Below are 22,096 nucleotides of genomic sequence, written 5' to 3' on the forward strand. Positions count from 1 at the left end.
TTAAGATATCCTTTATCATCATCTGTTACAGACACTTACGGACGTCGTAGCCTTTGATGGTGCAGAACATGCTGAAAGCCTGAATTAGCCAGCAGCCGTTCTTCAACAGGCTGTCCAGGTAGGCACAAGAACCGAGCTGGTCACAAAAAAACACAGGAATGGCAAAAAGAGGCTATAATTGACAGGATAGAGTCTGCTTAAAAGCAAAAAAATTCAGTGACGCGTGTCTTAACTACTGCACTTGCTTGCAGCACGGTAACTCACAGACAGCAGGTTCTTCATGGCGATCACAAAGCAGGTATAACCGATGAGCCAGTCCCACAGTCGCAGGATGTATCTGACAGGCTGCATCAGCACGCTGCCTCCAAACAACATGAAGTAGAAACAGGCCACCAGGTAGCCCAGACAGAAGATGTTGATCCGTGTGGTGCCGGTGATGAAGATGAGGCACAGCACCAGCCAGAAGAAATAGCTGAAAACAAACACCTTCACCATGTCGAGGTAGCACCTGAGGACCAGACAGAGAGGGACACTGAGAAAGAGAACCATAAAAAAAAAAATACTGCCAGAACGCATATAAAAAGAGTTCTTTCTTGGATAACTGTGAAAAATATATGACAGTAACCCAATACCTCTAAAAAGGTACTAAAAAAAACTTCAATATTGTATAAAATTGCTTTCTTGCCAAGCTAGCTGTTTCCCTTTGTTTTCAGTCTTTATGCTAAGCTAAGCTAACTGTCTCCTGGTTGTAGCTTCATATTCAGCATACAGAGACAAGAGTGGTATCAATCTTCGGTAACGCTTTACTTGAAGGTATCTACATAAGAGTGACATGACAGTGTCATGAACACATGACACTGTCATGACACATGAACCCTAACCCTAACTCTAACCCTAACCATAACCATAACTTGTCATGACAAAAACCGAATGACACAGAAGCGTTATGTCATAAACGTTTATGACTTGTTTATAATGTTTATGACACGTTCATGACAGTGTCATGTCACTCTTAGATACCTTCAAGTAAAGTGTAACCCAGTCTTCTCATCAAACTCTCGGCAAGAAAGCAATCAAGGGTATTTCCAAAACTAAATGTTTGTTGTTTTATATTTGTTGCAGGCTATAAATACATCTCATGCTTATTTTTGTTGTCGATTAATCTATAGATTCTTCTTAATTAATTGATTATTTAAAAGGCCAACTCAAGTCTGATTCAAACACCAACTTCCTCAGCCAATGAAACAACACAGCTTCTTTGCATTGTCTGTGAATCTGGTGAAGGCTAGTGGCAGAAAGTGAAATAAAGCCTATAAACGAAATGGGAGACATCCATGAGTGCTTATTCAGCAGTTTCAGTTTACCAGAACAGCTTTTATGAGTTTGAACACACACATAAATGAATGATCTAACTCGACCCCTTAGTGCTCCTTAAACGACCACAAACCAGTGAGATGGACTCACAATATTCTCCACCTGCAGTTTAATTTACAGAGCAGGAAGAGATGTTTGAAGAGATTAAGTGCTGGAATATGGAATTCAGGCTACTTCCTGTTCTTATCTCAGGTCTATAAATGTAGTCTTTGAGGGTGAGTCACGTTCAGGGAGAGAAGAAAATAAATCGAACATCAATAACATTACTTGTATGTTTGATGATATAGAAAGATGTGAAAAATTCGAATTGACATTTAGACCAAGACAAGTCTGAGATATAATAGAAATGGAACCAAGACTCTACTCCTGGTTTAAAAAAATACTTAACTTTTTTACAGGAAAGAGTTTAGATGCCTGTAAAAATAGCAGGACAGTTGCGTACTATCTGGTAAAGTCAGTTGAACATATGAAGATCAGCCTACCGGTTACAAACAGGCTTTGGGAGTGAACGACACGGTAACGTGCTGCAGATCCGGTGTTTTTAGCTGAGGTAGACAGTGAATAATCGGTTAAAACAGAGTGATGTTGCTGTTTTGCCCTCATTGTTTAATGTGAAGTTAGCTGGAGGCAAGGGTGTAGGTTTTGGGGGGGACACATAACTCCCCCACAAAAATGTTAGCGTCAGACACTTAATTTCCTGAATTCTGGGGAATTTTTATACAACAATTTGTGTAGCACAAGCAGATTTAATATTTCGGAAACTGTTTTCCGCAGATCATTTATAGACATTTCCGACTGCACTTGAATGCAGCTTCATTTCACAGAGAAAGAGAGAAAGAAAAGAGTTGTGCGCTACAAGGTAAAAATGGTATGTTCCACTATAGGGGGGTCTGAAGTCGTTGGGAAACATATTTACAGGTAAGAAGGATATATACATGTTTTGAGCCCCCTTAACAGTTATTTTTGACCTCTTTGGGGTCTTTGCATCCCCCACGAAATCTACACCTATGGCTGGAGGGAATATAGGCCCAATGTGTTTTATTTTAAAGCTTATTTTTTCGCGCATTTTAGGCCTTTATTTTCATAGGACAGCTTAAGAGATGAAGGGGGAGAGAGAGGGGGAATGACATGCAGCAAAGGGTCACAGGTTGGAGTCAAACCCAAGGCCGCTGCGTCGAGGAGTAAACCTCTATGTATGGGCGCGCGCTCTACCAGGTGAGCTACCCAGGCGCCCAGCCCCAATGTGTTTTACGTGGACTGACTGCGTCAGACTCTCTTTCTATACAGTTTATGGTTGGACTCTGTTAAACAAATATCCTTTTAAATGCTTGTCAGCAACCGGTCATTTGGCCTTGTGTGCTCTGATTAATTTGGCATGCAGTTAACACACCGGTCATACTTTTGTTTTAAACCCAACTCCTGGCTGTTTTGGAAGAAGGAAATAACAACAGTAACAGGTGAACTAGCTTTAAAAGTGAGTTGTCTTTAAGTGCTGTGAATAGAGACTTTAAAGTAGTAAAAGACTCTAATTCAAATGTTACATTTGTACATTTAGAACCGATTAAAAAATGTGCAATTAATTTGGACAATCATGCGATTAATCACAATTAAATATTTTAATCGAATGACAGCCCTAGAAAAAACAAAATGATGTAAAGATGTGTTTCTGACCTGCAGTGAAGGAAGTTATTGACAGGTATGAACTGGTTGAAGGAACAAGGATCCAGACTACGGCTGATCTCAACGTTGTCTCCAGCCAGCAGTCGCACCGCCGCTCGGTTCTCCTCCTCAAACACCTGCCACTGCAGAGACGAGCAGAGCAACAGGAGGTGGTCATCTGCAGAACACAGGAGAGAGAGGAGGGACTCAAAACCGGACGTGAGGAATTACAGAGGAGGAAAAGGTTCAAAGTCAGGAGAGAAAAGAAAGAGAGTAGAGCTAAACTCACAGAATATGAATGAAGGATCGGGTCTCATGGCGAAGTCAGGCAGGTAAAACCACTTAATAACATTAGAGGTCAAAGGTTGAACTGCGGTTCTCCAGGGGTAATCTGATGAGGAAATAGAGTAAAGTGGAATAGCATACAATGAGACTTAAATGCAGGACTTTTGCAAGCAGTGACATTTAATCATTTTAACATTTCTGTTAATAATTTTGATAATTGATTGACTGTTTCAGTCATTTTTCTGAGCAAAAGTAGCAAACATGTGCTGGTTCCAGCTTTTCAAATGTGAGAGTTGGACGCTTTTCTTAGTCATATACAGTATGGTAGTACTGTAAACTAAATATTCTTGGGTTTCGGACTGATGATTGAATAAAAGAATCAATTTGAAGATTTTAACTTGGATCCTAATTATGAGATCTTTCACTATTTATATGTATTCTGACATTTCATATACCAAACAATGAATTACTTTTCTCTGTTTTCTATCATTATAAACTTAATATATTTTGGTTTTTGGACTGTTGGTCGGATAAAAGAAAATTTATATTATTTTACTGACTAAGCCATTGATCAAGAGAGAGATTAATCAATGAGATATTTCGTTCATGCTATGTGTTCTTTGCTGTGATGCTTTAAACAGTTGTTTTTATTGAGCTCTTGTTTATCAATCAATGTAGATGGTACTAAAGGTTTTTTTTCATTTGATTTTCTGTTTGAGTTACACTTTCGGTGTCACTCTTTTCTGTATCACTGCTCATGCTATCCAGTTCCTCATATGTTTCTTTTTGGTTTTTTTAAAGCAAACTGCTGTTGCTTTTTTTTAAATGCATTATTTTCTGCATGCTAGTGGCCATTACACACACCAAGTGTTTAAAACAGCAAATGTTAAAGTTTTTAGGAACTAGATATAAATGATATATAATAATATCAATAGTTTATTTCTACAAAAATCACAGTTATTCAAAAAGCCCTTACCAACACAGACAGCGGGAGGGATGCCAATGCAAAGCAGGTACTGCAGCACCATGAGCCCGGCAGTAAAGCAGCAGTATTTAGGCCACACCTCCCCGATTGCCTTCCTGCGTCGCCGTGACAGAACAGCCAATAAGGCGCAAGAATGGAGCAGGGCATAGAAATCCATCCTTTGACCAATCACGTTGACCGCCACGATTAAACTGATCTAAGAAGAAGTGTTGAGAAAATGTTAAGAAGTCAGTGTCAGGTTCGTTAAACAGTTCAGATACACACAGACACACACACACACATACACACACAACTCAGCCCCTAAAAAGTACCTCCAGTCCAAATTTGTAGAAGCAGAAGTTGACAAAGTACTTGATGCAGGGCAGGACGCCGTAATCCAGGTGCTGCCTTGTGATGCCCTGGAAGATGATGCTGAAGGGCAGGGCATTCAAATCGTTATGGAGACGGAAGTAGAGCTGGTGCCGATGGACAGTCGCCTCGAACAACAGCAGCCCGAGCACCATCAGATGGTTCTACAACACAGAGCACGCTTTTTAGAGAAAAGCTGATCTGGGAAACAATACAAAAGTGAAACTGTGGGATGATTGTAAGCGACTTCAAAAAACTATTAACGCTTGACATGTGTCTCTGGAGTTCAGTTGTATATCTTCATATCGCTGAGGTTGTTTGGTCCTGGTGTTCTGTCTGTATCTTATTCACAAAAACGGCTTCACAACAGGGAACTTACTTTCCCTTGTTACAAAAAGCTATTATAAGAGGGATTTTCACTTTATTAGACAGTCACAGTGGATAGACAGAAAAGGGGCGGGGGGGGGGGGGGATGACACCCAGCAAAGGGACGCAAGTTGGACTAGAACCCGGGCCGCTGCAAAGGACTCAGCCTACATGGGGCGCACACTCTACTGGCTAGAGGTCGCCACCATGCAAAAGCAGCTTTGTATGATGGTTGTGATTTAAAAGAAAAGTCAAAGATAGAAAGTTTTAAGTTTTAAGACTCTGGCAGGTGTGTCACCGTACCCTGAGGCAGGGGAGGATCCTGCCCTCACATTTACGCAGCGCTCCACACCAGTAGACGGGGTCCACAGGCTCAATGTAGAGAATAGACCTCCTGAGCAGCTCCAGCATGTTCCCCCTCAGCTCTCCTCCATCATCTAGGCCCGAGCTGTTGGACGGCACCAGGCCCTGAGATACAAACAACGTTAAAGCCCACTGACAGGTGATCAAGCTGTGCAGCTGTCAGAGCAGATTATATACGTTTTAGGTAACTGTTGCAAACACACACAGTTTTGAATACTCACAGCTGTGCAGTTGGAGGAGTAATCGAGGGGTTTGATGACTTTGAGCTGGTAAAACATCTTGCACACCACCATGACACAGGCCCACACAGCAGAGATGCTGGATGCCGCAGGTCGTAACCGTGGGAACGGGAGTGCAAACACCCACAGAACCAGGAAGAGCAAGTTCATTAAAGAAACCTGTGAAAAATCACATTGTTTTACTTTTTTTCCTGAAAGTCGTGAGTAAGCACAGAACACCACATTTAACCTGAGCCAGAAATAACTTCTGGTTACAGTGACTCTTTCCACAGAATATGTCAACAGAGCTACTTTAGGCTAAAAAGTCTTTTATTGATTGATTTTACCTCCACTTCTTGCATGAAGGAAAGGTGTAGATAAAGAGAAATAAACTAATTGTATAACTATCAAACCAGCACTGAGTAAACCAATATCAGGGGATTGTTCTTTGACAATTTGTATGCACGCACGCATGCACGCATGGATCAAACATCCCACCTCTTGCAGTGACACCCAGATGATGCCGGTGGACACGATTTTGAGGCTGTGGAGCTCCAGCAGCCTCCAGCTCTGCTCCTGGAGCCTGTGGAGTCCTGAAAGAGCCTGAATGAGCAGCAGGCTTGCCCGATCCACAATCACAACCCACTTGTCCTCACGACTGCTGGGGACAGTTTCTGGGAGGAAGAGAAGGAAGCAAGGGTAGAGAAGGACATCAGACATAATTTGAACATCATCTCTCATACGGCTCAGACAGCAAGACAATCGTGTATGATACATTGCGATATCTGTGTAACTGAAGAAAAAACAACACTGTATGAAATACAGAGAGAGAGCCCATTGTTATATAATGCCAGATCAATAATTTGTCCCGGTCCTAATTGACCAACACAAAAGAAGAGCCATATTTTTGTCTTGAGCTATAGTTACCCTCCTCTGTTGTCTCCTCCCGCTCCATAGCTCCTTTCTCTGAGGAAGTTTGTAGTCCAACGCTGTCCAGTGTCTCCTGACTTTTCCCATTTCCCATTTGCTCCTTCACAAGCCTAGAGGACAACAGAACATATCTTAAAGTGCTCATATTATGCTTTTTGGCTTTTCCCCTTTCCTTTATTGTGTTATATGTCTTTTTTGTGCATGTAATAGGTTTACAAAGTGAAAAAGCCCAAAGTCCACCCCAAAGGGACTTACCATCTCCAACAGAAAACATTGTTCACAAACTGCTCCAAACAGCTCTATTGTAGTCCAGCCTTTACTTCCGTGACAAACATGCGTCACTTTGTAACACACGTTATAATGCTCACCTAGCTGCTGGCATGGCACACCCTCATACTCTGCTTCCGATTAGCTAGCAGTGGTTACCTAGCTACTGCACATGTGCGACTCCCAACAAAGATGGAACAGAAGTGTGATGCCTCATTCTGTAGCTAAAACAGAGAGCTCAACACACAGGGTGAAAAGAGGAGCTGCAGCAATGTGTAGTACAACAAAAATATGGTGTTTTTTGAAAATGAAACCATGTAAACCTATTTTGATATAACCTCTAAATACAATTATGAACCTGAAAATGAGCATAATATGAGCACTTTAAATATTTACACAATTACTGCATCCTACTACTTACAAAGACTGAGTAGACATCGGTTGTCACAGGAAATTATTTTTTTTATACCTCACCCCAAAATACACAAAATATGTATGAATATGAGTTAAATATGAAACACGTATAATACAGTACTCTAGACACAATTGCTGATCCGTTAGACTAAACAATAAGAATCAAGAGTTGACAACAGCCTTACCTTTTCTGGAACTTTGCAATGTTTTCTTTAATGCTGGGAATTAAAGTAAAAAGGGAGTTGTGTTAACATTACAATACCGCCATGTCACAAATTACCTCAATCTTTAATTATTTTAACACAACTAAGCAGGACTTATTATTCTGCCTATACAATTCAATACATTTACACCAAATGTGGCCAGCTCACTGATGAAACAGTGATTATATCTACAAGCAATAAATCAACTGTGTAAGATAGAGTTAATTGCGATCTGAAACGTGAGTACAACAAAACATTTTTGGAGGAATAAATGCAGCTCTTACGTCTCAGATATCACATTGACTGAACTCCTGAGCTCTTCTTCTCTGGGTGGAGAGAAGGATGGAATAGATAAATGAGACAAATGGAGATATTCAACATGTTTAGCAGTCGATAACTTATATAACGTACAAACAGACACAACAGTAAGTGCTTGTTCTATAATCAAAGAAAGAATTGCACTTCCTCAATGGTACTGGTTTATATGAAGCAGGCTCTGTAATTAATTTCTTTACTTGTACTGTTTAGCATATAATATAAGAACAGTAAAAGTGATTTCATATACATACACATTTTGCCACGTTAGCTGTTTTATAATGGTCAGATGTAACTAACTCAGATTAGTATTTTGTGCACACTTACTGTAATATAAGTTTTATGTATATGTTATTTCTACTTGCCAGATATATTTAGTGATATCAATCAGTTAGTCAATCACATTTTATGTGTAAATTAACCTATTAAACATGGTCTCAGTGCACTTAATTAATTTAAGTTTTAATGTAATTAAAGGACCACAGAAATAACAGACAGCAACAAAACAATTGAACAATGTTTAAAGCAGTAATAATAAACAATACAAAACCAACAACAAAAGAGAATAAATGAAAAGGGTTTGTTTGTGAAGGACGCAGAAATTATGGTGTGTTATAGTTGGATATAGTATAATGAGTAGAGGTGGGTTTTCAAACTAGATCTAAAAATGTCAACCGAATGAGCTTCCTTAACATGTAGTGGGAGGCCATTCCAAAGATAAGGGGCACGGTAGGCATCACAAAATGATAAGATACTGTCACTTGAGACTTGAGTAGGACATTCTTTCCCTGCCTGCGCATATTCTTGCCATCTCACCTGGAAGCCTGTCTGACAGGTACGTTGTCGAGGTCAGTGAGAGAAAGAAAGTCTGAGTTGAAGTAGTGCAGCTGGAGGATACAAGCCAATAGGAACATAGCAGGAAGCAGGATACGTGCAAACAGCTCCACTGTGTCATACCGTTCCAGACCCAGGTCACGAAGACTGAAAAGTAAGACAGGTGTAATGATATGATAACTTACTAGAAGGGTCAAGTCTGCTGCCTGACAAAATTCAACATTAGACACAATGAATTTTCTTGCTTAATTCCCCAAAAGACTCACAAACTTGCACACGCACGGAAACTCACCCTTCCTCCGACATGCCCATGATCTGTCTAAACAGCCCAGACACACTTTTGAACTGGTACATGTAGATGGCTATCAACACCACCATGGAGTAACCGACCACCACCGCCCAGAATGTCTTCAGGACCCGACGCCACACGTCATAACGGATCTGAGGAGAGAGAAACCAGATAGACCGATGCAGTAGCTTTTCTCTGTAGCTACAGATCTTATTTTCACAGCTTATTCTACTGTTACACTCATTGTTTTATAATTCCCCTGGTGCCAGTAATGAGAGAAAAAACACTGTAAAACACAGTTTGTCCTGAATGTTCTGCATCTTCCCAACAAGTTATATTTAAACTATACTGTATTTCTTTCATCACACTCCAGTATGTAAAAACACCGTGGTGTTGCTGATGTTGTCCAAACAGACAAATGGTCCTCTACAGCCATTAGGCCTTCCTGTAAGTGCCTACCGTGTTTCTAAAAGGTCAGCAGAAACATAAGGTGAGGGAGAAAAACTCGAAAACAGCAGCAAAAAAATTACTGTGTACGTGTCTGAGTCATAATCAATACTTTTAACTGTAAAACAGTATCGACGAGCGACAGAGTCTATATGAGAGCCCGAGCGTTTTTATGCACAAACAACAGCTCCATGATTCACTGATGATAATTTATGTTCAACCCATTTCAGTGTAAGATGAACCTGAAGCTATAGTGGCTTTGTATTTTATGCAATAACTTCTGAACTTTAAAAGCAGGGCTCCTCTCCACTTATTGAGCCCTGCAATCTCAATAGCAAATGTCCACCTACTCAGAGAATAAATGTATACATAATAGTCAATTTTCACACCGAGGTGTACCGTACATGTAGAGTACTTACTATACGAGACGCAGCGTGTTCTATAAGAAATAGCTCCACTGAAGAAGCTGAAAAGCTCAAAAGGCAGACAAACTAAATGTTTGCTAGTTTACCAGCCAGATGACTAAAATCCCTTACCTGATAGAGGACAACACAGAAGAGGAAGAGGACTATGTAAAGGATCTTGTAGACAACCACCTAAGCAAATGAAACATGATTAGGTACATTTAAATCAGTTATTTGCTTGAAATCTGCCAAATGTTACAGGGACCTCTGGACCCAAAAAGTCCTGAGAGACTGCATGCAGATATTATTTAGTTTTTGTAAATGCACACATTTTTGTAATTAACTTTATATTAGTGGTTCCCACATACATACAGTATATTGTGCATATACATTATTTACAAATAAAAAAAAAATGTCCCAAGAATTTTTTTCCAACTATACAATCATGTAGACTATCTCAATTACTGTACATGTAAAAGTTTTGTGATGAATTATTTACCTAAAATACAGAAGATTATAGAGTGTAGTTTTCTCTAGTGTTTGACAGAGCAAATGCACATTGTATGAAGCGGAATGGTGACTGATTGCATTACAGGAACTTTACATAATCACTGTGGGAAATTTTGTTTACCACAGCAGAGATTTAAAATGGTGACAATAATGGGGAAAGATTATCAAACAAATAACTACATGTTTGGCCTGAAGCCCTTAGCAGGATAATTCATGCATGCAGCTTAAAATGCCATTACTATTGCAGTGACATGCACAGTAGTTTCTTGACTTCATATCAAGCCCTCAGAGCCCAGAGCTGAAGTGTTTGGAAACGTTTATTAGACATGTCATGAACATGACTTATTTATTTGTTAATAGATACCTTTCCAGAGAAGCTAATCACAAAGAACATGGAGCAGCAGAAGAGGATCCAGTATTTCACCAGCGTCCCTTTCACTCCTGATATGAGCATCGCTGCAAGAGGTGATGGTGGACTTTCCTCTGCTAATATGAAGGAAACCAAGAAAAGAAGAACGAGGAGGAGAAGGCCGAGGAGAGACAGGGAGGAATTCATTGATGAAGAAAAAAGTAGAATAGGATGTGAAGATGAGAAGGGATACATTTATTTTACTTTAAACTAAATGTTATTCTCTAACACAGTAGCTGTAATCTTTGTAAAAGCAATTTGAAAAGAAATTACGTGGCACGACTTTGACTTCATCGAGAGATTCCTCCTTTAAGCTCTGCTCCTCCTCTCTCTCCTTTAGCTGCTGACGAAACATCAACCAAAAGTTGAAGCTGTAGAAGACCTGCACACACAGTGTATTATGAGTAAAAAGCATAAAGTGTACACACATTTTTATAATCTGCTATAGTAAACATAGTTAGGTTACAATTAATATGTGTGTAAGTTACCAGACTCTGATCCGTGGGTGCGGTTGAAAAAATCTTCTTTGATAAGGAGTAAGATTTAAACGGAATTAATTGATCTGAAAGTGTTTTATTGGCACTGTCCAATCTGCTTTAAAGACCCTGAAAGCCCATTTTCTTAATCATCTTCTTACTATAAATGATGGGATCCTACATGTACACACTATCTGATCTAATTTGAACAATCCTGGTTTATTCCACATGGGATATTTCTGCGTTTCTGTATTCTTCCTGTTTTTGTCAGTGGTCCAATATGTGTGGTATTTCCATGCACCAATCTAAATTTAACAATATAGAAACATAAATCATAATCTGATGACAGTAGCTGATATAAATGCTCATGCTGCCAGAAAAAAATGCAACTTTTGATCAAATCAAAACACTGCAATAAGATTGGCCATATGTTAACCAACTAGTAATTTATAACTAAACAATTTGTATAATTTAAAAAATGTGCTGTTTATTTAATGTGATAACATGCTTTCTTTATGTGCTTTTAACATGAGCTTTATCTGTGGAAAGAGCATAAAGACTCTTTAATAAATAAGTGTAGTGAGATTGAGTTAGAGAGTACTTTCGCTGACCTCATACCGTTTTAAATTAATGTCAACAAAAAGTGTTTTCATGTCCTCTTTCTCTGCATCACCTTTGCTCCCAGGTGTACACAGGGCGCAGGGTGATAACCGTTCAGGTCGAAGTCCATTATGACAGCCGGGGGGAGACCAGGGTACAGCTCGGCCCGGCTCAGACGCAGCCCGCTCAGGAAGCCCAGCACCAGCAGGACGGTGCCGTAGACAGCCAGGAACGGGGCGGACATCATGGCGTAGAGGCGCCGGTCTCGCATCATCCAAATTACACAGGACCACACCAGCAGGGCGAAAGTCAGCCAGTTGTTGTAGGTGATACTCCACACCTAATATCACATATTTTAGATATGGTGACATTGTTGCAGCCAAACAGCTATTCATGTCTTTTTTATTTTTTTTGCAGTATTATTGCATTTTCTGCCAACGAATTTAGGGGTTCAAAGTTACTAGCTATAGCTATAGCTAATGTTCTTGCTAAACACAATATTTTAACGTTAAGGGCGACGTCTGCGCTGTTTTCCAGCTATTTATTGGATTTTTGTTTAGATATTGTCAGCTAAACTAGCAAACAAGTTGTACAAAAAAAATACATTATTTTAAATCCACTCAGTTAGCTAAGCCTGCTGATGCTACCAGAGTGTGCTGTCGCTGTAATAATTCAAATTAGCTTAGCCTGCTGACAAGTTAACCTAGCTAGCTTAGGTAAAGTTATCTAACATTAACCTTAACGTTACTCACCCAAAAGTTAGTCAGTCAGTTAAAGAAAACTGAACACCAACTATTGTGATGATCATTAAGTCAACAACATTGTCTGGTTCCAGCTCCTCCTGTATATCATTACATTGAATTATGATAAGCAATTTGAAGACATCACCTTTGGCTCTAGAAAATTTCCAGTTACATACATTTATAAACACATTTAAATAATAGCGGTCTTTTTTGGCGGATTTTTTCATTTTGATTTACATTTTTATAGTATTTTATACTTCTCTGTACCAGCTTCTCTGGTCAGTTAATAGCATAGACTGTATAGTATTAATATTTACAGTCTATGGTTAATAGTTTAGCTGGGAGCAACACACACACACACGCACACACACACACACACACACTCACAGATACACAGATAGATATTATCTTATCTATAGTACTGGGCTGACCTATGCTACACCTACACCAGAACAATGTTTCCTTTTTTGATATTTGTTCTTTCCTGTTGACCTCCATGATGGCACTAGTCATGGTTGCTGAAAGACTCCACAAAAAAGTAAAATCAATGTTAGTATAGTTTACCATCATGATGATAAGGGCGCTGACATAGCTGTGTTTTTGCACCAGACGTCCAAAGATGACCAAGCCACTCGGGCCTGAGGGGGGAGGCGAAGTCTCTGTTAGAGTCTTCAGGTCATCTTCACACTTTCCCCCCATTTCTCCCTCACTTTCTGTCTCTAGCACAAGGAAGGGAAGGAGTTAAGGATGAAATGAAAGATATTTGCAAGACTAATGTATTGCTGAGGTTCTGAGGACAACCACACATGTAGTCAATCTATACAAATTAATGAAAGCAGTTGTTGCTGAGGTCATGTATTTAGAGATTTGAGTGTGATGATTACCATGTGATGGAGAGTCTTCGCCTTCATACTGTGGTGGAGGGTAACAGTTTGTGTACCCTGCGCCTCCTAACAGAGATCCCAGTTGATTTCTATGGACATCTTGCCAGGAACTCCCCGCTATTAAAATCATTGGCTAAGGGAAGAGCACATCATAACTGTAAATTTAGACGAGAATTCACATGGCTCACCTTATTATGAGTCAAAAACATGATTAATCTTGAAAAGATGTATCAATAAAACAACTTACCTCATCAGCTAGATAGGTGTCATCATCCGTGCTGCTCAGAAGCTGATAATTCAGAGAATCTTAGGTTGGTTATGAATAATTGTAGGATGCTAATTTTGAAATGCTAACTTGTAGACTAGAGGTGAATAGCAGTAAAACCATGAGTATGTACAGATATGTAGCTGATATTATTATCCATTATTATTATAACAGTAGAATACTGAAACAATATTCCAGTGACCCAACAATACAATTAAGGAGAAACATATCCATGTTTGTAGGTTACCTCCTGCTTATCTCCTGAGATGTAGATGACCCTGGAGAAACTTGGAGGAGCATCTGGACTTTCTACTGGACTCTCACACTCCTCCTCATCATCATCAACAACAGTATCCTGAGAAACACAACAGCTATTCAAAGCCTGCCACGTACTGGTTATACGACTATGTCTAAATACTGGGTGAAGTGTATGTGCTTGCGTGTTTAGCACTGGAAGTAATGCTAGTAAAATTTCCAGTTGTGCCAGTGGTAATAGACGTAGCATTAGTAGTAGTATTTAGCATTGCTAACCCTCCAGCATTAGCTAGAAGACTCTGAAAAATTAGCCTCTGTCTCCCTTGAAGAAAATTAGCTTTTTGACTCCGCAAAAAAATCGACTGAAAATGAAAAATAAAATAAAACAGAAGAGGAAAAAAAAGCAAATTCAAATATTTGGGTTCTGCTGACTGCTGCTGGACTTTTTGAATTTATTTTGAACCCCGTAGTTGGAGCAGAGGTTGCAGTTTTATGGTGCAGTAGCAGTGTGGTACCAGTAGGAATTGTAGCTGCAGTAGTGCTACTAGTAGCAGTAATGTTTGCACAAGTCGTAGCGATACATACTAGTAATATACTATAAGAGGCCAATATCATATTAGCAGTCGTAGAGTAGTGACTAGCCCATGTATGCGTAACCCTATATAAAATATCCTGTGAAGCACCAACGTATACAATATCAGGACATAATTCCTGCAAATACTCTCACACAAACCTCCTCCGTGATATGGACCCATTTGTGCAGCAGAGCCAACAGTGTGTAGTAGAGCAGCAGCAGAACAAAAGGGTTGATGAAGTCAGGCCAGCTGACGTGTGGGTGCAGACCAAGAGTGTGTAGGTCTGAGCTGTTGGTTCTGACCACTCCTGTCATACCAAACAACCTGAGACAGGTGGAGAGGAAGGAGTGCAGGATGGAGATGGAAAGGAAGAATGAAAGGAGAGATGGTGGACGAGAGAGTTAGAATGTAGAGAGGAATAACAATAAATGTGAGCTTGTGTATAGTAAAACTTTAAGGAGAGTGAAAAAGAGATAAATCAACCTGGAAGAAGGTAAAGGACTAAATAATAAAAACAAAATATGTGCTCTTTCTCATCTCCACACCATATACTATATAGTGCTATAAATGCAAACATAAAAAAGCCAATGTGAATGATGCAAAGTGAATTTGAATGGTAATAATTCCACATTTAAATTAAAGCAGGTGCAGAGACAATAATAATTAACTCAATGATCTGATTCTGAGGAAGATGCACCTTGTATTGAAATAGTTGTCCTCAGTAATTCAGAGAAAAACTGGGAGCCCATAATTTGTATTCGTGTGGCATAAGATTGAAACTCGCATAGTATCGCTGATACCTAATGTTTAATAAAAAACACCAGATCAGTCCAATATATCAGTGTAATCTTACTTTTTAATGACTTCTGTACCTGGCATAGACATCTTCTGGCGGCACAAGCTGCTGGGACAGAGGCAGCTGGTAGAGGTACAGAGCCAGCAGGTGTCCTCCGCTGAAGATGGCCATCATCACACACAGGGAGCTGAAGAGCAACAGGCTGATGGAGCGGCTGAACACCCACCACCACACCAGCCCGAGAAACACTCCAAAATACACACCTGAGGTGAGGGATGGCAGCGTGATACCTGTGTACCACACACACAGACACACACACACACACACACACAGTATGAGAAGCCAAGAGAAAAAAGTGAAATAGACAAAACTTCTTAACACTTTACAGTAAAACTACTATAATACAGCTGCATGCTCACACCAGCTGCTGTATTGTACCTGCCAGCCCCAGCAGTAAAGTCACCACCACTTTCCCTGCTGTGTTCATGATTGCTGACATCAGCAGCCGCAGTCCGGCTGCAAACACTATCAGCTTCTGGACAAACTGGGGCGGACTCGACTGAACCGGCACCGTAGTCTCATCTGAGCTGTCAAAGGACGAGCCCTCTGTGTCACTTTCTCCCTCAGATTCTGTTTGAGAGATTTCCACTTCCTGCCAGACCCATGAAACAATGAGATTGATATCAATGTGGTATCTTAGAGTAAAGCAATGTAAAGTTACAGTCATAGTTGATGTGTGCCCGCACTTACCTCGGGGTCAGAAGGCGGTATTCCGTTCTCATGCAGGCTGACTTGGGGCTCAGGGCGCAGTCGTTTTTTGCACAGCCTCAGTATGAAGAGGGAAGAGAAGAGGAGGCCCACATCTGGGGCCAGGAGACGCACAATGTTCCCAGCATCAACCGAGCTGAATCTGGAAACACACAAGCATTATCATAGGTTTAATCTCCACTGATCTCCATTCATACCAGAAAGGTATGTAAATCAAATCGCTAAGACTTTCTGTAGTAGTTTCCATTTGTCATTATTACATTATTGGTAGTGCTTAACCATTTAACAATGACAACAAAACAAAAATGCGTAACTTGTTATGTAATTCACATTTCAGGCCATAATATGTTGATTTTAATACCGCACAGAAAACAAACTGAACTAGAAGGCTGTCTGAACGATAGGAAAGCAATCTAAAATGGTTAGAAGTAATGCAACGTAGATGTTATTTGAAGTTTGTGGATATCTAGAAAACTGCATAACCACTGATACATTCCTTGAAAACATAAATGTCAAGTGTGCTGCCATACCTTATAATGCCCAAATGGTAGAGGACATCTTCCCAGTGGCCACTAACTGTTAAAAAAAAACATATGGTCATCAAACTGGGAACAAATCAGTTTTTCTCAATTCCTGAAAGTTTTACATTTTACATGACAAAAGGGATTTGATACAGATTACATGTATCTCTTTGTCCTTTTTCACAGTCAATTCAACCAATATTTCCTTGAAGTCCACTCACAGGACTGGTGACATTTTATTTTACAAGAACAATGTTAGTCTGTGAAGTGTCACAAGCTTGTTTTACCATGTGGAGGGATGTAGGCGAAGGGGATCTGCATGAAGCACTGCAGGGCCAGGAATGTCAAACTAGTATAGATGATCAGCCGCAAGAACTGACCGGTTTTACCTGAATAGAGCAGGAAATGAGAGAGACCAGGAGGAATTGAATAACAAGTATTTTAAGCATGTTTTCAGCATTTTAAAAGTTGTTTTCTGTAGTTGCTGTAACTCATGTGTTTGTGGTCTCCCATTCTACTCATTTATAATTGTTCTCCTGCCTAAATGTCTTAAAGGAGATTATAACCTTTGATAAATCAATCATACTACTTTGTATACTTAGAGAGAGACAGAAGCACCATCACATATAAGAGTTTTGGCTGAGATCTGATGACACACACACACACACACACACACACACACACACACACACACACACACACACAAATTGATGGACTCCGTACTTCTCTTCAAGACATTTTTCAGTTAAATATTGGCTCCTAGACAGTTGGCAGTATTTTACATTGAAATGGTTCAGTGTGTTTCTAGGTATCCAAGTGCGTTATCATTATGCTATATCTAGTAGGTTCCTTAGATGAACCGTTCCTACAAACTCCACTTTGTTTCAAACCACGACAGGTGCTGATTGTTGAAGCACATTACTTTTGGCCTTTTGCTGTAAAGCTTCATTTTTTTTTATTGACAAAGACTACGGCCGTGCTAGTGGCTCTGTGAGGCTGTACTTAGGCACAGTGGTGGCTTGATGTGGCTAAATGTTAATATTAGCATGCTAACCTGCTCACAATAATAATACTAACATGCTGGTTTAAGCAGGTTTAAATTCACAAGATCTGTTTATCTTGAATGCACATTAATGTCTGTACCAAATTTCTCGATAATCCAGCCTATAGTTTTCAAATATTTCACACTCAGCCAAAACTGGCAGACCGATCGACAGACCGACAGTCATACCTAGAGCCATGATGCTAGCCCGACTAAAAATGGGGAAAACCCCTTAATGTTTCTCAAAATACAAAGTCAAGTAGATTAAATCAAAAGAAGTTAGGGTCAATTTATCAGTTATTTCTGTCTGGGTAGTGATTTGGAAAATTATTTTCTGCTTAAGTAGATTACAAGGCTTAGAAAGGAGCACATTTAGGTTAATGATTGTTTAAATGACTGACGTCTCATCTTATCACGCCAAGCCTTAGGGGTTGTTGCTCCTGATAATTGGTTAAAAAAAAGGTTTGAATGGTTCAACCTGATTTAGTAAATCTGAAACTAGCTCACATTTACTAAGAACATAGTAAGGACTTTGCACACAAACTAGTGTTACTACCCATAATGTTTAAATAAAAAAAACACAAAATTTAAATTGTGATTTTGGTAAAATAATAAATAATATTCCTATTTGATAGACTGTACCTATCCAAACTAAATAATGACAAATCGGTATGTGAGGTAAAAAAAAGGCACAAATGTCATATACATTCATTTGCGATGATTAATTAATAACATTAAATATGAGAATGAAATGCAGTAAATGGGTAGCTTAACAATTGCTTTGTTTGTTTTCAAAGAAATGCACCAGTTCATAATCTCAGTCTTGAGTTTGACACTTGTGATCAAAAGGTTGGAGATACAAAAGCATTAATAGCTGATGTGGCCTGCAAATCTGCTGTTGATGTTCAGGATTTTTACTAAAAGCTTTGTTTCCCAAAACACACATACACTCTCCCAAGTATAGCTGGATGTACAAAAAAAAATGAAACAAATGCACACAGGATGTACACACACTTGACCACTTAGCCCAAGGAGAGTGAGATCATATTAGGGAGATGAAGATAAATGTGGGATCTATGAAGCTTTCAAAGACAAGCTGAAAGGCAAACCGTTTTTTTAGATGGAGGGATGGAAAGTAAAAGAAAGAAAACAAATGCTGTCAAAATGCTGACATCACATCTTTTAATTCTTCACTGTAATTACCAGGCTATGTATAATTGATTTGACCGTTCCAACCGCATCCCCTTTACAAAGTACTTTGAGGGAGGGGTACAGATACTTTAATTCATCAGAATGTTGTGATCAATACAGAGAAAGTGCACACACATGCAGCAAGCACACACACACACTTCCACAATTTTTATCTCTCGTGCTTTATCGCCGCTTCTCTCTCTCTCTTTTGTTTTTCCACATAAAATTATGACAGAACATTTACAAGTTTATTTTCATAATTTCAGAGTTTACAGTTCAGCTAAGTTTCCAAATTGATATTACGTTCAAATAGTTTTTTTATGGATTTAGATCAGTGTCTTGCATTACAGTTAAACACATGCAGATGCAGAAAGGACAGTGCTATCCAAAATATACACAACCTTGAATTTAATATCATCAGTATCACAGGAAATGTTTCCTCTACATAACTTGAAACACTTCGAAATTACTATATTTCATTATTTATAGAGGAAATTACCAGTGGCCTCCGTTTCAATAAATAGCATTTGTATCATGGTGGAATGATCTTATTTTAATGTGATCATCTTTAATTGCATACACAAATGACTGAAACTCGGGAACGATCATAAATGAATTTCAAGCTTAGTAGGTGTACTGTAGACGTTTGCATCAAGATGTTTACCCCTGTAAAATTATAAATATATTGTAATTTGTCTCTGGTGCCTCTCTCACCTTTCATAGTGACCAGGCTTGGGTTCGGCAGCAGCGGCAAGGTGAGCAAAAAAAGGAAATACACCACTGACAGACCATTGTAGCGGAACAAAGAGGCTGAGGTACAGAAGAAAAGAACACACGTACTTTATCTGTCAGAAATGGTCTGAATCAATTCATTTGTAGACAGCAAACATTTTTTTGTAGTCTGTTCTTTATATCACAAACAGGTCACATTAACCAAAAAACACCAACAAGAAAACAAACAAGCAAATGACCTGTGTAGGTGTTATTGTGAGTGTTTGTAAACTTGTACAAATACATTCTAAAATGAAATTACCACAGTTCATCGTACCTCACAAGTACTGTGTCTTAGCATTAACAATGAAAGAACATAGAATAAAGACACCTGGGCCCAGAGTGAGATTTCAGCAGTGGTGGAAGAAGTACTCAGATATTTTAATTAAAGGGGCTGTACTCAACATTTAGAACATTAATATAGCGTAAACAACAATTTGCTATGTGAAGATATAGTGGAGTAATGGTGTCCTAATCAGAGAATGAAGTGTGTGTGTGTGTGTGTGTGTGTGTGTGTGTGTGTGTGTGTGTGTGTGTGTGTGTGTGTGTGTGTGTGTGTGTGTGTATTGTAATCCGAGTTTCTCTGTTCTTTGTTTTAATAGCCGGTCCGGCTGCGCGTGCATGTTAGTGCATAGTGTGTTTTAATATATATTTTATAATTTATCTTTTAATGTAAAGCATTTTTTTCACACAGTTTATGTGTAATGAAAGGTGCTTTATAAATAAAATTGCCTTTGCTATTATGGTGAATACAAGAAAGGAAATACAAGTGATCTATTTATTAATTTATCACAACAACATAACTGCAGCAAATAACTTGTCTAATGGTCTGAAAACATTTTGCCCATTAGCAAATCAAATGTAATATCATTTTGTACTTCCACAATTTCAAATTATCATCACCTTATGGGAGGTTAAGCAGGTACGTAAGACCCCACATAGTGTCCAACAGTTAAAGCTAAACAGTATACTCCATCCATCCATCCATCCATCGTCAACCACTTATCCCGCGCACAGGGTCGTGGGGGGGCTGGAGCCAATCCCAGCATACGTCGGGCGAAAGGCGGGGTACACCCTGGACAGGTCGCCAGTCCATCGCAGGGCTACACAGTATACTTCACGATTGAAATCACAGTAGATAGAAAAATACTGCTCAGGTAAATCTTCTGTGGTCAGCATGGTCTACCTCACACCTGAATTGCTTCTTGCAAAACGCTGGCTCGATAGCAATACTCAAGACTTGTATATCATAAGATATGAATGCACCTAGAAAGCCATATTAATCCCTGAAACTGAATCAGTGTTGTGCATTTCCTCAATACCATTAAGCAAGCACACATGTACTAGCTTTACTACAATAACTCCAACTCAATGATATGCCCCCTTCAATATAACCTGTTTCCACTAAAGGGAGGAATTATAACCAATATATTTCAAATATACCTAATGCTGATTCCATACAGAAATAACAGCCACCACAGAAAGCAGTTTGCGGGAAATTAATTCAAGAGTATTTGATTTAGTAGTATTTTTCAGCATCTCCATGAGACACCTAAAGACTCTAAACACAAGACCTGATCTTGCTGGAGAAATACTGTTTGTATATTTAAACTTAATATGACCATGACCACCTTTCTGACTGAACCCTGGAGAGGAACACATCAGAAATGTAATTTCTATCAGCATAAATGCATATGAATAGAACCATTAAACAGAGGGCAACTCACCAGTCAGCAGGAGCAGTGGTAGTAATAAGTTATAGAGCATCCCAACCATGAGGTCCCCTGCCATGTCTCTTTCTTTGTGTCAGAGACACCCACACAGCTCCTTTAGATACTATCTCACTCTACAGTAATTGTCCGCACAAATGAGAAGCAATGTGGAGGGAAACTCCAACCTGCTCACACATTTCTCAGAAGAACATGTATGCAGCCTCGGTCAAAGCATCCTCCAATACAGCAGTGAAAATACAGGAAATATAGTTTGAATCCAACACACTCAAACTATAACAAGACAGCGATAATGGCAGTCCACTGACGAGCAGCACTGAAAGAGAGCAGTGAATCTTTTAAAATTGTGTGAAGATAATGACTCCCTCCACTCTTTGCGTGTGTCTGTCACATCCTCCTTTCCCTCCCTCACCTTTCTCTCTCTCTCTCTCTCTCTCTCTCTCTCTTTCTCTCTCTGTCTGTCTCCCGGAAATAATGGGTTGTAACTGAGCATCTCTGTTAATATGCTCATATTGAAGCTAATCTAGAATAGCCACTATCACTACATGACTGCAAAACACGCTTCCAAATATACATAAAACTAGGCCGACAAACAGCAACAGCAGAGACAAACAATGACTTTGGACACAATATTAAAACGGCTTTGATTGAATTGTGCTTCTTTTGTTTCTGCGTGTGCATGCAGGCATCTTTGCATTAATTCATGCATTATGGTAAAACCACAGCCTGATTCATTTATGTTTTTTTAAACCCAGACGGATACTCATACAGCACTGTTAGTTTCCGTCAGGCTGGGTCATCATATTTGTGCTGTAGGGTGAAGGGAAGTCTATCTAATATTCATGGCTGCGAGGCCATT

The 22,096-nt window shown here is 39.4% G+C and overlaps 2 protein-coding genes across 2 annotated transcripts in view; both read right to left on the reverse strand.

Moving 5' to 3' along the window:
* Window positions 1-12,589, reverse strand: part of si:dkey-11f4.7 (piezo-type mechanosensitive ion channel component 2) — a 31,125-nt gene extending 18,536 nt beyond the window's left edge. Inside the window, exons 1-19 of the mRNA XM_039801742.1 lie at window positions 12,449-12,589; window positions 11,770-12,036; window positions 10,894-11,002; window positions 10,576-10,697; window positions 9,834-9,893; window positions 8,854-9,002; window positions 8,544-8,708; window positions 7,697-7,738; window positions 7,395-7,427; window positions 6,526-6,638; window positions 6,097-6,272; window positions 5,602-5,778; window positions 5,321-5,485; window positions 4,615-4,815; window positions 4,295-4,499; window positions 3,323-3,424; window positions 3,046-3,211; window positions 265-508; window positions 40-136 (exon numbers count right to left, since the gene is read on the reverse strand). Of these exons, the coding sequence (XP_039657676.1) occupies window positions 40-136; window positions 265-508; window positions 3,046-3,211; window positions 3,323-3,424; window positions 4,295-4,499; window positions 4,615-4,815; window positions 5,321-5,485; window positions 5,602-5,778; window positions 6,097-6,272; window positions 6,526-6,638; window positions 7,395-7,427; window positions 7,697-7,738; window positions 8,544-8,708; window positions 8,854-9,002; window positions 9,834-9,893; window positions 10,576-10,697; window positions 10,894-11,002; window positions 11,770-11,970 (2,527 nt within the window). The 5' untranslated portion in view covers window positions 11,971-12,036; window positions 12,449-12,589. The remainder of the gene's footprint in view (window positions 1-39; window positions 137-264; window positions 509-3,045; window positions 3,212-3,322; window positions 3,425-4,294; window positions 4,500-4,614; window positions 4,816-5,320; window positions 5,486-5,601; window positions 5,779-6,096; window positions 6,273-6,525; window positions 6,639-7,394; window positions 7,428-7,696; window positions 7,739-8,543; window positions 8,709-8,853; window positions 9,003-9,833; window positions 9,894-10,575; window positions 10,698-10,893; window positions 11,003-11,769; window positions 12,037-12,448) is intronic.
* A 286-nt stretch (window positions 12,590-12,875) lies between these two features.
* LOC120559020 (piezo-type mechanosensitive ion channel component 2-like) lies at window positions 12,876-21,298 on the reverse strand. Its single transcript, XM_039800445.1, has 13 exons — window positions 21,235-21,298; window positions 19,451-19,546; window positions 16,791-16,892; window positions 16,513-16,558; window positions 15,965-16,124; window positions 15,653-15,866; window positions 15,291-15,519; window positions 14,577-14,742; window positions 13,836-13,943; window positions 13,571-13,612; window positions 13,324-13,456; window positions 13,004-13,158; window positions 12,876-12,881 (listed from the first exon to the last, which is right to left on the reverse strand). The coding sequence occupies exons 1-13, from the start codon at window positions 21,296-21,298 to the stop codon at window positions 12,876-12,878; spliced, it is 1,521 nt and encodes a 506-aa protein (XP_039656379.1).
* Between the last annotated feature and the right edge of the window lie 798 nt (window positions 21,299-22,096).

The sequence above is a fragment of the Perca fluviatilis genome, chromosome 5 (genome assembly GCF_010015445.1).
Source record: "Perca fluviatilis chromosome 5, GENO_Pfluv_1.0, whole genome shotgun sequence".
NCBI lineage: Eukaryota > Metazoa > Chordata > Actinopteri > Perciformes > Percidae > Perca > Perca fluviatilis.

Excerpts from the sequence above, each read along its gene's own strand:
- LOC120559020 (XM_039800445.1), bottom strand. The coding sequence starts at position 21,298 with ATGGCAGGGGACCTCATGGTTGGGATGCTCTATAACTTATTACTACCA. Across the intron at positions 16,893-19,450 it reads AAGCCTGGTCACTATGAAAG|GTAAAACCGGTCAGTTCTTG; the intron begins GTGAGAGAGGCA and ends TGCTCTATTCAG. Across the intron at positions 13,457-13,570 it reads ACACCTATCTAGCTGATGAG|CCAATGATTTTAATAGCGGG; the intron begins GTAAGTTGTTTT and ends CTCTTCCCTTAG.